At 52.0% G+C, this 16,883-nt stretch overlaps 3 protein-coding genes across 3 annotated transcripts; 1 reads left to right on the top strand and 2 right to left on the bottom strand.

The window, feature by feature from the left end:
* Positions 1–2,220: 2,220 nt before the first annotated feature.
* On the bottom strand, positions 2,221–7,452 carry COCSUDRAFT_39934 (hypothetical protein; the record flags this gene model as incomplete). Its single annotated transcript, XM_005651485.1, has 10 exons — positions 2,221–2,321; positions 2,622–2,835; positions 3,210–3,329; positions 3,799–3,983; positions 4,456–4,675; positions 5,044–5,175; positions 5,946–6,113; positions 6,290–6,766; positions 7,068–7,130; positions 7,282–7,452. The coding sequence occupies 10 exons, from the start codon at positions 7,450–7,452 to the stop codon at positions 2,221–2,223; spliced, it is 1,851 nt and encodes a 616-aa protein (XP_005651542.1).
* A 1,251-nt stretch (positions 7,453–8,703) lies between these two features.
* COCSUDRAFT_12268 (Biopterin transport-related protein BT1) lies at positions 8,704–13,118 on the top strand (the record flags this gene model as incomplete). Its single annotated transcript, XM_005651484.1, has 10 exons — positions 8,704–8,811; positions 8,998–9,127; positions 9,603–9,787; positions 10,257–10,408; positions 10,688–10,784; positions 11,018–11,129; positions 11,372–11,482; positions 11,880–12,004; positions 12,380–12,520; positions 12,933–13,118. 10 exons carry the CDS (start codon positions 8,704–8,706, stop codon positions 13,116–13,118), a joined length of 1,347 nt encoding a protein of 448 aa, XP_005651541.1.
* A 429-nt stretch (positions 13,119–13,547) lies between these two features.
* Positions 13,548–16,878, bottom strand: COCSUDRAFT_46310 (hypothetical protein). Its single transcript, XM_005651483.1, has 6 exons — positions 16,589–16,878; positions 16,217–16,369; positions 15,755–15,916; positions 15,401–15,473; positions 15,043–15,221; positions 13,548–14,453 (listed from the first exon to the last, which is right to left on the bottom strand). The coding sequence occupies exons 1-6, from the start codon at positions 16,682–16,684 to the stop codon at positions 14,259–14,261; spliced, it is 858 nt and encodes a 285-aa protein (XP_005651540.1). The 5' UTR covers positions 16,685–16,878; the 3' UTR covers positions 13,548–14,258.
* Positions 16,879–16,883: the final 5 nt, after the last annotated feature.

Here is a 16,883-nt window from a genome sequence, read left to right as displayed (position 1 = left end):
TGCATGGAAGCCGAACGGAAATACAGGAATAGATTTTGTCGCAATAAGGACAGCCCGAGACGACAATTTTTTTATGTCGTCTCGACTTTTGTCTTTTAGCTGGCAGCCTCGGCAGGCATCACTATGCGCAGATGGCCCTCTCTGTGTCACCTACCATAGAGCATTTGTACATAGGTTGCAACTGCAATTGCCCTTCGATCTGCAGATATCCAGAGCTGCTCAATTCTCCTTAAACCTCCCTCGTGGGGGAATTGTGACACTCAAGGCCTTTCCACCAGGTAACGTGGATTGCAGTCACAACACCCTGCGCTTCCCCTTCAGTTTTACATGAGTGACGGCCGCATATTGTGGGCTAGGGGCCTCCACACCAAGCAAAGGGTCTTTCTAAGACCCCGCTGCATCAGCCATCTGCACGGCCGCATACATTGCGCCTGCTTTCTGAACCTAGCAGCACATGCGAATATCTGGGCACATGCGTTAACGCCGTTTCCTGACTCCGATCGCCTGCCGGGCTTCAGCATCTGCATGCGTGAGAGCTCCGCTTTGCACTTTGCAGATTTCTCATAGTCAGCTACAAACAATGGCAGCCTAGCTGCCTGGGGGCACCAGTCAGCCATTGTCCTACCATTCATCACTATGAGGTCGCTCCGCAAGCGCGCCCACTCATGCAGCTGTGTCTCAGGCGGCTCCATTGTTGCCCAGGCGAACAAGAGACTTAGCTCCTCGCCGGGATGGGCATCATTCCATCCAGACAGGCATCACCGTGTAAGCAATGCCATGCACATAGACATTGAATATGAAATAGCAGAAGAAAGCAGCAGGATGGTGGTGGAGCATGCATTGGAGAAGATACTTGTCAAGTGCGCCGCGCGTAGCGGTCAGGCAAGGCTCAACCCTGTCCTTGGATGACGGGCCATCGTCGCTCGTGGCATCGCAGCGAATGAGCACCAGCAATCTATCGCCATTGTTTGCAGCTAGCACAAGCCTGACGTCGGCGCATGGGCAACTGGAGGCCGATTGGTTGTGACTCGATTGGCAGGTGTCATCACTTGTCCTGACGATGTGTTCCTCAGAATTCCATCTTGTCGGCGTCTTGCCGCCACAAAAGGATGATTGCAGCCTGTCACTGTGTTGTGCGGTGTTATGAGGGGGCCAAGGCTCAGATCTGCCATGGTACCTACTTGCAGAACGGGTTGATCAGTTGAGGGCCTTGTTCAGATCTTACCAGTCAGCAAAGTCTTGTCATTATTATTATTACTATTAAACGCCTTTCCAATCCACGAGGATCAGGTGCGTCGCAGCAGCGTTTCTATGACAGCCTTCCAACCTACTGTATCTTGGGCTTCCTCCACCAGGTCAGAGATAAACCAAGAGAAGCCAGGTCCTGTCTGACATAATCATTCCAGGACTTGACAGGTCTACCTCTTCTGCCAGCATCTTCCAAAGTGCTAACAAGAACATATTAGGCGTTCCATAATTTTATAATGGGCAACGTTCGGCCTAAATTAATGTAATCTGCATTCGTTCGCCGAAGGACGTCACTGACAACGTTACTGATGATTTCCCAATCACGCTGACTGGACCATTTGGACAACAAAGGGCAGCAGAGAAGAAAATTATTCAATGATCTGGAAGGCATAGAAGACCATTCCAATGAAATGTGCAGATCGTGAAGCAAAATGATTAGCAACTTCGCACTATCTTTTCGGAGCACCCATTCTTGAAGTCTGAAGTGTTCTCAAGGTAGATTGCCCAGCTCAAGTACTTTTTGCAAACGCACACTTCTGACTGCACACAAAGGGGCCTGCAGGACGGGGGCAGCGTTGCCAACTGGTGTCCCACACAATTGCTGTGTAAGGATGACCGGAGGATGGACTTGTAAGTCTTGTGTAGTATAGAGGACTTATAAATTGCAGGAATGGGTAGGATTACCTGTGGTTGGATATAGCACCATGCAATGGTAATGATCACACCTACAGATGAAGGTATACAGAGCTTGCAGGTCATATGTAAAACCCTCACCTAATTAATTCCTTAGAAACTACTTCTAACAAGGAATCTTTTTTACTCTAAACGTGCAAATTGTTGAAAGGCGCAGCACCAATGTGCGTACCGCACAGGGCAAAGCCAGCTGAATTTAAGACTTGTTCAGGAGCATGCTGCAGAGCCTCCACAAAAGAACCTTTCCATAACAGCTAATCAACAACGGTGACCAACTGCTCAGTCTCTGTGCTCCCTTGCTGCAGCCATAGCCTCGTTCCCGTTTGCCACCTGCTGCGCAGCTGCAAATGCAGCAGCATCCTCTGGATTGATATTGAAACCTGCAGCGCACACACCACACCGCTCAGAACAGCACCTTTCTTCTCCTTCTTCGCAAGAGCTTCACCAAGTTGTGCAGTTCAGGTTGCACAATGAAGTTTCATTGTCAGCGCAGAGCTTCAAGAGCCTGGCGTAAGCCTTGTGATCCCCCACCACATCAAATGCAATTTATTCTGCAAAAATGAATAATCAAAGGACTTTCTGAGTGCACACACACCACATGCACACTGCAGGGAGTCACTAGTCACGATAGAACAATGTCGCGCAAAAGCTCATAAAAGAAGAATCCCAATATTTGTCACCTGGCAACAGGGAAGTGAAGAAGCCCACAACAAGCGCCTGCATCTCCTGCACAAATCCGCGCGGCCGCGCTCGTCCCGTCGGCCCGGCCCCGGCCCCGGCCGCCGGCGCCGCCGGCCGCGCGCCGGCGCCGGCGCCGGCACCCGCCGCATGCGCGCCGCCATTGGCCGGCCCCGGCGCCGCGCCTCCCGCGCCGGCCACCTGCTGCCCCGGACCCTGCACAAGGAATTTTATGCTCAGAACGAGAATCGAGGCGTTGAAGCTGCTGCTGAGAGCTACAAGCCAGTATGAAGACAGCGCCCAATATCCAGACCCCTTGCGCACACCAGAGCGGCTGCACGAATGCAGCACAATCTGCCCAAGGCCGGAAAAGTGAAGAAGCAACTAGCCGGCCATTGCGTCCTCCGCATAAGTCAGGAGCTCTGTGCTGGCTGCAACCACAAGAGAATGGCAGGACAGCCTTTGGGTGTCCCTGTCAATATTCCAGTGGCAGGCACACAGGGGCCCATGCGCAAAAAGGAGAACTTCACTCTTTTCAACACGACATTGGAAAATCGACACATTGAGGGATCCGGTTGTTTGATGCGCACATGCATGGGCGGGAGCATGGCGAGCAGCCGCTGCCACGCGCGTCGGAGCGGAGCCGGCCCCATAACATACAGTGCGAGGCCCACAGTGGCAAACAGCAGGAAGCGGCCCGGCGGGCAGTGCTGCATGCAGGGAAGTAAACACCCGTCAGCACAACCAGCAGCACAACACACTCCAAATCAGCCAGATATGTTCTCAAACCCTTTCTACCCGAGTTGACAACTGCAGACCTTTCGAGGGCCTGACAGGCAGCAAAGCCGGCGGGGAATCGAACCCAAAGCGGAATTCAGCGCTAAAAACGTGTCAACTTGACAGCGATTGTGAGAGGGGTGCATGAGGGTGGGAGCATGCTCTTCCGTTTGTCACATCAACGAATCAGCACTAAAGGCACCCACGCACTGAGATCTGTCTGCATAGGAAGTTGAAATGCCAGAGGTAAGGTCATTCATATAAAACATCACTGCATACATTGTACCAGATGATTCCCAGTAAAAGGGTCATACTAATAAATAACACCAATAGCAGCCAGACAATGGTATCAACTCATTGAGACTGCCAGGAGGGTTGCTGTTCCCGAAAATGGAGGCAAACCTGGTAGAGGATGATGCCCATGACTGCGAGCTGCAGGATGGCGCGCAGGTTTATCTGCACCATGCGCACGCGAATCTGCCGCGGACGGCGTTCCCTCCTCTCACCCCGCGCCCCCCGCGCCCCCTGCGCCACCGCATTCCCCAGCGCCGCGCCCTCCTGCTGCCACATATTCACCCCCGGCACGCCTGCGCAGACACGCACATATCATCTTCAACATATCTCATATTGCCAATCACCATGTAACATGCAGCTCAAAGAGAGCAGACCTCAGGCATGTGACTTATTCATGTTCTGAATTAATGCGCTGGCGCTGATCTTGGCTTGTGTTGGGCAAGCTTATACACTGTCCTCGACAAGAACGCAAGACCATGCAGCTGCTGGGATCTCCCCATATCACCCAAAACAGCCAGGCAGGTGCATGCCAGCAATTGCAGAGCAGACACTGCCGCGGCAGCATCCCAGCAAACCTCCAGGAAAGTTGGAAAGAGCTTTGTGGCATCATGATGAGAATAGACATGACAGGGAACATGACAGAGACAGAGAATAGACATCGCCTGATCATTGTTAAGGGCCTCAGCAAATGTCTAAGAGACTTTTTGTGTCCATTGTGGCATGCAAGGCATGGACCCTGCAAAAAAAAGACAGGGTCTGGCGCACCTTGGAACAGGTTCTGCACAGGGGGCCCCGGCGGTGGCGGCGGCTGCGGCTGCGGCTGCCCCGTGGACAGCGGCTGCGGCGGCGGCTGCGGGGCAAAATGCACGGGTCCGGTGGAGTAGGGCATCATGCCATAAGGCATCATCATGGGCACCACTGGCGCCAGAACAGGCGCATAGTGCGGCTGCTGCTGCTGCCCGTTCTCGCTCGGGGGCGGCTGAACCTGCAGGCATGCAATATTCCGCCGCTCAATACTAAGGACAAGCAATGGCTCAATTTAACATGAAGCAGGACAAAGGCAGCTGATGGAGTGCCTGCTGATTAGCAAAAAGGCTCCACAGCAATAAGAATGAGATTTTATTTGCATGAACAAGCATCAAGGGATATTTTTCAAGCGTAGCCGGTAGGCCTGGGTCATCCAGAAGGCTGCAAGCAGTAGAAATTTTCCCCAAGCGCCGCTTTGTTATGTGCTCTCTTGGGGGCATTCAATCTCGGCTTGGGCAGGCCATATCTATGCACACCAGCTTCGCTCGGCCTTTGCAGCTTGGGGCGGGATGTCGAGATGCAAAGGCAGTGGAAGAACAGCCGCACCAGGCCAAGGACGGGCATGTAGGAGATGGGCTGGGGGAAAATGGGCTGCAGGTGGGGGAAGGGGTGCTGCTGCCCCAGGGGCTGCCCAGACAGCAGCGCGTCCAGCAACGCCTGCTGAGACGTTCCCTGCCCCTGTGCACAGCAGCACCATCATCAGTTTGCCATTCATGTGCTTTTGAAGCCCCGGCTGGCGTGGGGCGGGATAAATACTGAGCACGGTGTCCACAGTTAAGTGGGTCTTGCTTGGATCTGGTGAGTCCAACAAGGGCTACGATTGTGGCAGCCTTCGACAGCAATATGTCTGCAGGAAGCACCTTGCCTCTTGGCAAAAAACGCTTGAAGCGTTGCAGCTGTAATGAGACCCCACAAACCTGGAAGTCTGAAAAAACAGCAGATTGAACCCAGGTTTGTGGGGTCTGAGCACAGCTGCAACGCTTCAAGTCTGATCACGTCGCAAGAAGGATCAACATGTGGGTTTCTGCTTGCACTTCGCTTCACATGCAGCTGCAAGTCTCCCTGTCAGGATTGTGTGCTGTTTGTTTGTAGCACGCATCATCAGTTTGGCCCACTCTGAGACCCTGTCTGCCTTTCTGCAATTGCAAACCTGGTCCTAAATAAGTTAAATTCGTGTCCCTTGTTATCATTTGCAAGCCGACCTGAGTAAGGAGGGGTAACACACGGGTGTGCTCCTTGTAAAGCTGACAGCCCGGACAGCTGTTTGCCTTCCCACATAGTCTGGCTCATCCACTAGCATGAATTCCTGAACTGCACTTGACCCTGTGAAGGCCATGCCGTGCCGTGACATGCCGGATTGATTTGCATCGGCAGGTCATGGGCCTGCAAATTTTAATGTCATGAGAGTCTAGGAAGTGCAGTAAGGGACGGTGGACAAAATTTTGCACCTGTTGAGGGATCTGCGGCTGCAGGAATCCGCGCTGAGGGACGCCCAGGTTGTGGATGGCGGTGGGTGATGTCAGCGCAGCGAACGCGGCGCTGAATGCTGCGGCCATGGCTGGGTTGTTCACCAGCTGCGGCGGCAGCTCCGGCTGCGGCAGGCTGCTAGACGACCTCTGCTTCACCCAAACCAACATGGGGAATCTCATTGTGGTGATACCCGTATGCATGGAGAGGCTCCCACAGATGCAGAAAGATTTCAGCGTTTGTGCCATGCAGCACCTGAAAATTTCTTTGTCCAAGCTGCTTTGCATGCTCGTGCATAGATATCCATGCTGGGTCCGGCACAGACCTGCCCGTTGGGGAGAGTTGGGGACACAGACGGCGACAGCGGCTGAGGCAGCGGCTGCCTCGGCACGGCGGCCGACGACGCCGCGGGCGCCTTTCCCTTGTCGGCCGCCGAGGACGCGGCAGCGGCAGAAGCTGCAGACCGGCGCTCGGCGGCACTGGCGGCGGCAACCGCGCCAGCTGGCCGACCCGCGCTCCCGGGGGCCGCCGCCGCCGCGGGTGCGGTGGGTGCCGGAGCACCGCGGGCCGCCCCTTGGAAGCCGGGGGAATTTGCGGCGGGGTTGGTTGCCGCGACCACTGGCCGAGCCTGCTGAAGCGCCGTCGCCTGCCGCTGCGGCTGCGGCTGCGGCCGCGGGGCCGGTGGGTATGCGTAGGGCTGCGCGGTGGTTGCACTGGCTACAGCATCAATTGCGGTGGCATCGGGGGCGGAGCCCCATGGGCGCACCACGACGTGCAGTGCTGGCATAATGTCCCCTGCCACCTGGGAGCAAGAGTGCAAATTGAATGCAGTGGAAGACCCCAATGCTTGGTGTTGACGCTCTTTAATTCTCCATCCACTGATCATTCCAACCTGGGTTGTCCTACTAGCTGTAACCTCATCAAGATCCCTTGTCTCTGCCGCTCACCAAGTGAGAGAAAAGCAGTGCATTCTCTGATTAAGGTGCCATGCGTATATAATGACACGTCTACATCTTTAGAGGTCGAAATGCAAGTTGAACAAGGTAGAGATGCCAGCAGATGCGACTGACACGGTGGTCTTGAAGCAAAATGAGGGAACTCACCGACGCCAAGATTTCCTTCAGGAGCATGCTGTCATCTTTCAGGACCTTCCCGGCAAAGATGACCTGCATAAAAATCACGAATGTTTGTGGTATTTTTGCGTCGACAAGATCAAAGCTATTATTCAGCTGAATTTTTTCATGGACAAGAAGCACGCAACCCACTTTGACCAGATTTCCACACTTGATTATATTATCCAAATCAATTCAAACTCACCGTAATGGCTGCGGGAGGAGGATGATCATCATAGACCTTCGATAGTTTAGCCTTTACGTCCTTCACAGTGGCATCGTCGGGAAGCTTCATCATAAGGTCTTTGACATTGGTCAGCGCGGGCCGTTTGACAATGAACGGAATATCTGGGCTTGCAGAAGTGGTCTCATCCATTGTAATCACTTTCTAGTGTTCTCTTGGCAGCACTCAGCAACACATTCAGGCCAGCACCTGCTGCTGTGCCTGCAGCGGATGCTTTGCGCCTGACTGTTTTCTACTTTACAAGGAGTTTGATCCGAAACGCGAGCACTGATGGCTTTGGCATCTGCGCATTGAGCGCCAAAGGAGCACAGGGTGACCTAGTGGGTTGACCCGCGGGCCGATTTGAAGGTCACCCCGAAGTTCGAAGTTAGTCAAGACCGATGAAGAACGTCCGAAACAGGGATGAACGCAAAGACATCAGGATCAACCCACAACATTTCATATATTAGATACAAAAGTCCCGTATAACCAATTGATTGATTGTGGTGATCACGCTTCAGCCGGAACTTCGCTGCGAATGTACTGTTCGTTAGGACGTTTGCTCCCCTAGTCACCAGTTCACAGCAGTGTCATGCGTGGAGTTTATGGTAACAATGCCAAACACGATCGTTCCGAATCCACTACGGTCCCAGAAACGCCGAGGAAAGGTACGGCGAACTTCCTGAACTTCTCGCGGCATTGCGTGTATTGGATTCTCTGCGAAGCCAGATCAAAGGCATAGTCCCATTTAACTACAGCATTAGGGTCGAGTCTAGAGAATTTTATTCTCAGTGTTCGTAGCATAATGCTGCATCGAAAACTTCGAGACTGCCACAGATGACAGTGGGCATTCTTAACTGCCTCCCAGGTGCTGGTGACAGGCTCCTGAACGAGAATGAACATGTCAGCTCATCAAGCGATACCCATCTGGAGGTGGAGCAAGGCAAACCCACAGGTGAGGGCACAGCACTCACGCACGGCCGTGGATCAACCACAATGTGTGTCGCTCTGCACCCCTGTAAACAAGGACAGAGCCCTGCAAATTTGATTCCTGAAAATTGCTTGTCTATTTGAATTAATCACATTTTCGGTGTCAAGCAACTGCTTTTGCTATGGTTTCAGGGACCAACGAAGGGCGCAGAAAGAAGGGTTGGTGGTGCATTGGGAGGGCTTTTGAGGTGCTGCCAGGAGTCCCCTGCAACACAGAGCTCTATGGCATCGGCGTAGGTACACCTTTGCACCCTTAAAGCTGACAAATATCGTCGCCATGCAGAAATTCTGCCTCGTATTCGACTCTCACTGCAGGGGCCCGACCTGCCCCGCACTTCTTTTTTGGGATGCACCACACTTGCATGCGGCATCAAAAAGCAGACAGATCCTCGCGTGAGGCAATGCGTTGAATCAATGTGCCGTTTTTTGGCAGTGTACATGGTGTTTGGGTTCCTGGACGTCTGGGGTCGGCTGCCAGTCAACTTCTTCCTCAAAGACGACCTCCACTGGAGCCCCAGCCAGGTCAGCTCTCCCTAAATTGGAACTGAAGGGATGTGTCATCCGCCTTGTGTAAGCCGCATTCCTGGAATCTGTTCAGCTGATTTTGAAGTTTTTGCATGCCCTAGGGTGGACCCAATGGTAGCACATCTGTTTCTCTCAGAAAAACAGAAGCCATGCTATGCGGATGCAAATGTTATTTTGTGCGAGCAGCTGGAGTTTTGGGGGGGGATTAAAGCGCTGCCGTGGGTCATCAAACCAGTGTACGGGCTGCTGAGCGATGCAGTTCCCTTGCTGGGCTACCACCGCCGATCCTACCTCATCCTCTTCAGCCTCATGGGTGACTCATCGCCTGCCTATTCGTGCTTTTTCATTCTCACAAGACGTCCTTTCTTTGAGCCCAGAGGCCTATGGAATCTTCTGTCTTCCGCTAAGTAGGTCCTTCTGCCTGAGTTGCCGGCATCGTCTTCTGCCCTGCAATCGACAGCGCAAATGCGGAATTGGAAAGACGCCTCTACATTTCAGCTCTGTGCAGATGCATCTGAAGCAGCACTGCAGCTACCAGCCAAATAGGCTGGCAGTGTACAAATCTGCACTGACAATCTTGGATTTGGTGCTGACTGTATGCCTGTCTGCTGGGAGACTGCTGCAGGCTAACCGAAGATGGCTGCAGAGAATTCTCATGCATGCCCACATGGCCTTTGCTCATATATGGCATTATCACCAATGAGAACAACTTCTTAGTAATTTAAGCAAGGTATTTTTGGACATGGTAATGTTAATAGAATGACTAAAAAAGAATTGCATGCGCGCAGGTATTGGGGTGTGGGTGGGTTTCTCTCGCGTGCAGGACACACCCCAAGCTATAGCAGCGCTGATGCTGGCCTCCTTCAGCGAGGCATTTTCCATTACTGTTGTGGATTCCATATTAGTCATGCGCACGCACGGCCAGTCGCAGGACTTTGCAGCCTCGCTGCAGTCCTTCTGCTGGGGCCTGCAGGTGACTCACCGTTGACAATCAATAATAGTAGACTGACAGACTCCTTGACCTCGCACATGCTTGCGCGCTGAGGTCTGTGATGTCACATGCCTATATTATTATTAATATTATTTCACGCCTATCCAAGCCACAGTTGGCTTAGGTGCCTATATTACTAGTCTCCAAATGCCCCATACTCTTGTCCCGGATCCAGATATTTTTTGGCTTGCATGGCACAGCACGTTGCATTAAAAACATTTGCCTGTTTTCTCAGCAACCATTTCATCGGACCTTGCAAGGAAGTGCTGGTCATCAGATCCGCTTGCCTTTGAGGAAGGAAATTTTCATCCATTTAATGTGAATTATGGAGAGCAATATTTCAGGTGTTGCTTGACATACCTAGTCCTGAAGGGCTGGAAAATGTATAATAATTTTAATGCTATTTATGCGCTAGCTAGATCTTATGGGCTGTGTTGGCGCTGTTTGGCAGGCTGTGGGCAAGGTTGTGAGCGCTGCAGTGGTGGGAATAATGGTGCACCAGTTTACGCCCAGGAATTGCATGTTGGTCGTGGCTGCCCTGCCTGTCTTCGTGCTCCTCTGCTCCTTCGTCATGCGCGAAGAGCGAAAGCCCATCTTCGGTGAGTTCCCCCGATGACTAGAACTTTAGCTGTTTATTCTGAACTGCCGCATGGGGGTAATGTGCATATTTGGTGCACGGCTGCCGATTCAACCATTGATGTGTCAGACATGCAGTGATTCACGGAGGGTCGCATCCCAGAGATCACGATGCCTCGATCAACATATATATATATACCGTGAAGTAGATTTTAGCCTCCAGATGTGCTCATGCACACAAACATCTAGCTGATGACTGTGCTATGATGCATTCTGAGCAGGCAAAGCTGCCAGGCAACGCCCTAGAGCGGCGGCCGTTCTTGCCGAGAAGATGACTCTGCTGCGTGACACCTGCTGCGACAAGTACCTGCTTCTACCCGCCCTCTTCTTGTTTCTGTGGCAGGTCGGCCCTTGATTCTCAGTTGAGTGTGCATTTGCCTTTCTTCTGAGAAACACTCCCAAGAATTATTCCTTTGATCAGCATAATTTGCAGAGTCGGCATGCTCATGGAGCATACATACCTGCGTTTAAAGGCGCATGATTGTGCTGGTGTGGAGATTGTGCTGCATACAAGCCAGTCAAATCTTCTATTCCTCATGACTGGGTGGTAGACGTCCTGAAATTGCCTGCACACAGATCACCCCATCGGTGGATTCGGCCATGTTCTATTTCAGCACCAATGCTCTCCACTTCTCAGAGGAGTTCTTCGGCATCATTCTGCTTGTGGACGGCGTTTGCCAAGTCCTAGGTAAGCGTGGTCTCCAGAAAAGGCTCTTGTGCCGCACCTGCAACTCGAGTTCTTTGCTTTGACTTCTGACATCCGAGATTGCAGTTCAAGATCAATTCCTTGAGCGGGGTGTGGCTTCCCTTGAGAATGCATTTGTATGGCAGAGAGCCCTTCATTCATGACAAGCATGCCTGCTCATGATTGATCTGCCAAGTTGCACAAGGTCATTGGTTGGCATGTGATTGATGGTCATGTGCAAACAGGTGTGGCGTTCTACAATGTGTTTCTGAGGAGTGTGGCCATTAAGAAGGTGTTCTTCTGGAGTGCCATGATCCTCATTGCCGTGCATGCCGCCCAAGCAATTCTGGTCACAGGTAATACTTCCTCGTAAAAATTCAATTAGTAATTAAATCGAAATAAATTTTACACTACACTACACTACACTACACTAAATAAATTATACTTCCTCGTGTTGGGAAATTGAAATCTCAATCTGAGCCCTCGTGCAAATTGGAGTCTGGAAGCATGCAGAGATCTCCCTTGGATCAACAATGGGGACATCTCCAAAGGCCCTACAGCCATCAACAGACCACTGGCATGTCTCTGTATTTTCAACAGGCAGGCTGTTGAGGTTCAATCGCAAACAAGCCCTCTCTCCTACTTTGGTGCTTGCATGGCGTCGTGTCTCTCTTCTCTTCCATTGTTCCAGGCATTGTGAGGCTCTTCATGTGTCCTTCTGGCTCAAGCATGGCACGATGTGCACCTGTGCAGGATCCAACCGCACGCTGGGAATATCAGACGGAGCTTTTGCGCTGGTGGTTGGCGGGATTCATGCCGGAGTGGGACGCCTTGCAATGATGCCCCTTGTGACCCTGGCCGCCCGGCTTTGCCCCAAGGTAGAAATCCCTTGCTTGCTTGCTTGCTTGCTTGCAGGAGGATCTGTATAAAATTTGATGCAATATATCACATAGACATAGACATAGATATTCTCTGTCACACATGAGCCTACACCTGTGATGATGCGTTCTGAGTCAATGGCAGGTGTGAATTTGGGTTCAGAGGCTGTGAAGAGAGATACTTGCAGACTGTGTTGATCTGCGCATGCTTGCACATGTCAATAACATGCTTCTAAAATGCCTCAGAGCTGATGTGAGTGTACATTGCTTCCGGAGGCTCAGTGGGTTTAACAAAAGTGCTATTGCATGACTAGCATGCGCAGAGGGGCTGAAAAAGCATGCAGGATGTGATGGAGGGAGATGTTGCGATTGCAGGGGGTCGAGGCGACGGTGTTTGGCATGCTGATGAGCCTGCACATCTCCAGCTTCATGTTGGGGAAGGTCTTCGGCAGCGCCCTCACCAAGGCCTTTGGAGTCACTTCTGGGAACTTTGCCAACCTGGCAAACCTCGTGCTGGTGCGCACAGACAGTTTTGCTATTTTTGTCTTGATTTTGCAACCTGTGCTTGCAAGGGTGGTTGCCAGCACACACACCTCTTTTGTGTAATTCGCTTGAGCAGCTTGACCTGCTAACATGAAAACACTGTCATCTATCTCTGTTTCGAAGCCAGGGTTCGGCAACAGCCCAGGGTCTGACCATTTAAATACTTTCGAGCATTGGTCCAGAGGAAGCCACCTATAAAGGATGGCATGTTTACAGATAGTGAAACATTCACAGCATCTTGCCACAGCAGCAGCTGTGAGCATTGGATTGTCTACAACTGGGAGCGGCGAGAAAATCTGGCCATGGGACATGAAAGAGTGTTGTTGCAGTGAGGCTAAGCCCTTACGAGTGGGTACCCAATGAACCCAATATGTTGCTGATCCAGGTGTGCGCGGTTGCGCGGTTTCTGCCACTGCCGCTGCTGTGCCTGCTGCCGGACAAGCTCAACCAGGCTGAGGAGGAGGAAGCCCGGCGCGGCGATACAGAGACGGCCGAAGCGCGCATCGGCGTGGCCGCTAAAGAGGGATCTCCCCTGGACGGCGGCACAAATCAACTCAGCCCCAAGGCATAGAGAGTATCTCAGAGTCTGCTCGAGACAGACTGGAGCAGGGGTTGACCTCCTTTAAGGTATTAGCTGAGATCGGCCGGGAAAATTTAGTCTTGGGAAGAACTATCCAGTCAGCGAAATATTCTGACATGGCCGAAGCTCGCATAGGAGTTGCTGCCAATGAGGGGATCCTCATCGAGAGCGACACGAATTACCTCGGCATCAAGACATAGAATTATAAATTGGGATTCAGCCTCAGCCCCTGCCCCAAGCCATACTTGGGCTGTAAGGACCCTGAAGGCAAGCCGGCTGGGTGTTGGTCACCGTAGCATTCTTTGTTCGATGTAGCTCAATTTGAATTAGTAAGAGAATCCGCATCTGGAAGATCTGCCGGCACGGGGGGTCCACCAGAAAGGCTTTGGGTCCCCAGTAGATTGATGGTGAAGGTCTTTTAAGTAGACTCCAAGAATATTAAGGGGATTGCTCTTTCTTTAGACCAGCAAGCATGGATGTTTGCATGTGTCCGCTGGTCAGGGTAGAAATAGCATCTCAGGCGCACATTGCAGCCTGGAAGTTTCCTATGTACCGGCATGCAGGCAACACAGCAGAAGCTGTAATTAGATTATTTGATATGCCAGCGAAAAGGCCATGTCACTCGTGGGCAAAATGCCCATTAACAATCTTAGGCATCGTATACTAGTAACTTCGTCACAACCATTGCAAATCTCACGTTCATCTCTCTAGAACCTTGCTTTACATGTTCAGTTCAATGCCCCCAATATTGCTGATTTGGAAGAGCAAATAGAATTTCATGGGCTCCCAGCTACCCTTCCCACAGCTACCCTAGGCGCTCACCCTCTGTCCCAGTCCGCAAACTGCATCTCGACTACAAGTAATGTACAACTGATGGTCCTAACAAAACCAGCACCCTGGAATAGCCAGGACTTTAACGACAGCGGTAGCAAGACACTCTTGTCCGCACTGTGTCCAAATACACCAGAATCCAGACAAGTGCTCAGTCGATCTGCGTGGGACCGGCGTCCCAGATACACTCGGGCATGTGCATGTTGGTGACAATGCGCGGCAGCACCTTTCACAAGATCTTGTTATACTTAGATCCTGACACCAGCACTCCATCAAGACCAGAGACGCTAGAAGCACCACTCAGTCGATCTGGGTGGGAGCAGCGTCCGCAAACAGCTCGGGCATGTGCACGTTTGTAACATTGCGAGGCCGGTACGCTCGCTTTGCCTTCTGCTTGGCGCCCGGCGGCGGCCGCCGCCGCGGCCCCGATCGCGGAGCCGGTGTGATGCCGGATCTCCGCAGCTCGTCCTCCAGAGCCTCCGGGTCTGCCGGCACCTGAACAGGTATGCGCATCCACATGATTTTACCGCTGTGCTACTGTCCCGGTCTCAGTGGACTGCTGACTGGACTACAGTCTTACCAGTCAGAAAGCGGGCAGTGTGCCCCCAACTGTGGCGCCCAACCGGTGTTATTTCAACACCATCACGGATGGAAATTACGTTCTTCAGAGTTATGTTGTACACTTCATTTTGCTTTCGGCTAAAGCACCTGCGGTATACTCAGTACAGGCTGTCACAGCTGTTCGATGTGGTTCGTTGATCAGAGCAAGTTCTGCATTTCTCTATCAGAGCAAATGTATGCATGCTTCAGATCAACAATTCTTCTGACGGATGTTGGCATGTGCTGATGCCGCTGCCACATTCATTAAGTTCTAATGCCATTCCCCTTTTACAATTAATGCCCTCTTGCTGGGACTGTCAAGGCGCACAGCGAGGCAGCCGTTCTCGAGCTTACAGTGTGCAATGTGAAGTCTTTGCTAAGCCACATCCGACCTGAAGAGACTTCGATTCAGGCACGGGACAGCTGTCCTGCAAGGCCCAAAATGGCAAAATAGTGGAGGTTGCAGAATGAGTTTGTAGCGCACCGTGACGTCGTGCCACAGAGCAGCAACGTCGGGATCGACGCGGATCAGGGGGCGTTCTTCCCGGGGGTACAGAACCTCATCGCCCCCCACGTCCACACTAGGCAGCGCCCAGATCAGGCCCTCCGATTTGAGCGCTGCGATGTCAGCTGCCACATCAGCGTACGTGTCCTTCAGCGTCCCTGCGCCAGCACACCGACTGTCATTCATGTTTAGGGTTTAGGGTTTAGGGTTTTTATATATTTTTATATATTCATGCTGTTCCAAAACAGGCAAGCTCCATGTGCAAACAAGCTGCCCGCAATAGGGGTTTGAAGGGGTAAATACTCCATAGAAATCATAGTATCAATGAGATCCGTGCCTGCATACGTGCCCTCTGGCAACCGCTGCAGATGCATGTACAGCTGCTTCTTGTCGCCCAGCTCATGCGCTGCCTGCCAAGCACAGAATAGAAACAGTTCACTCCCAAAAAATTAAGTGCAGAGGAAGTGTTACCGCCGTTGTGAGCTTTCAGAACCAGCATCATCGGCGACTGATCACAGCTGCAGGGGACCCAGACCACACTTGTGTAGTGCTTTACAGAACACAAGATTCTATTACTATTTAGGCTCTCAATACCTTGCTTTAGGAAGCCACAACAGACGCTTAGCAGAAAACCAAATCTCCTATCATCCACGCCAAATGCATAGTCCTGGACAAGAGCGGTTGGACAGACCTTGTAGGTGAAGGAACCATCCGGGAGGACCTCAATCTTGTCGTTGGCGGCCAGCGCCATGTGCAGGGGGGTCCCGGGGGATGCGTCATGGTCAAAGCGCGCGCTGATGTCGGCCGGTGACAGCGCGGACATCCGGTCAGCAAGCAGGTGATCAAGAACATTCTGCGCGCCACGCCCAAATTAGTCAACAGAGACAAAGCCATCTTTGCGCAATGCACTTCGCACCCCAACCAATGCTCTGCGAGCCAAGCTTCCATGTCATGAAGTGTGAAGAATGGCCACCTTCTGCCTGCAATATGTATACTGACATCTCGCTGAAAAGCATGAATACGGCAGGTCATCGTTTTATTATCACCAAGCTTGCATCGCCTAGAGTGGGTGATTCTAAGAGTGTTGGCACGATGCTACAGGGGTTGCATGTAGTTGGCACGCATTGAAAAGTGCAAGATGCCTCCAACTCGCCTTGATCTGCTTGGCAAGGGGCACGGTGCTCCTTGCCACGCTGTTCCTCACGGCCTCCTTTCCCGTGAGAGGGCTCTCAGATGGAGCCTGGCCTCTTCCCCTGCCCCTGCCAGCTTTTGGCTTCCCATCCCTCTTTGGAGCAGCTTTTTTTGGCTGCACAAGCAAGTTATCACAAATTGGCTGAGTCTGCTCTGTAATACGAAAACAATAGGATGACTCCGCGATAAAGATTGTTTGAGTCTCTCCATTTGGGTGCTCTTGAGATCGAGTCAGAGAGGAACTGCAGATCACCGAGCCAGCCTGGCAACTCGCTTGCTGCCTGGGCTTGCTAGAACGCAATAAGATATTGTTGAGTAGAAGAAGATTAGTTACCTTCCGAGCAGCGCTGGCAGAGCTTGTTGCGATCTCAGCTTGTCGCTTGCGAAATGCCTCAAGCGCCTTCTGCAGATTCTGGCTCTTGTCAGCCATTTGATCTCATCGGCACATGGAAATATTTCTGTGAAATCTGAGATCATCCCATTGCCAAACTTTAGCCATCTACGAGTTATGATCGACCATCGGCTCTTTCAATTTCTTGAGCTTGAGACAAATGAACCACTGTTCACCACCTTAAGGTTACAATAATTGTAGCAGGCGTGCGAAAATAAGATGAGTGAGTTTACAGCAC

This window comes from Coccomyxa subellipsoidea (genome assembly GCF_000258705.1).
Source record: "Coccomyxa subellipsoidea C-169, whole genome shotgun sequence".
In the NCBI taxonomy this organism is placed as follows: Eukaryota; Viridiplantae; Chlorophyta; class Trebouxiophyceae; family Coccomyxaceae; genus Coccomyxa; species Coccomyxa subellipsoidea.
The sequence above is the reverse complement of the archived record's forward strand: the minus strand, read 5'-3'. Positions and strand labels throughout refer to the sequence as shown.

Bases quoted from the DNA above. Each gene is read 5' to 3' on its own strand.
- COCSUDRAFT_46310 (XM_005651483.1), bottom strand. From the start codon at position 16,684: ATGGCTGACAAGAGCCAGAATCTGCAGAAGGCGCTTGAGGCATTTCGC. The intron at 15,474-15,754 runs GTCTGTCCAACC...TGTGCTTGGCAG, and splicing joins ATGGTTCCTTCACCTACAAG to GCAGCGCATGAGCTGGGCGA. The intron at 14,454-15,042 runs GTGCGCTACAAA...ATACCTGTTCAG, and splicing joins CTCTGTGGCACGACGTCACG to GTGCCGGCAGACCCGGAGGC.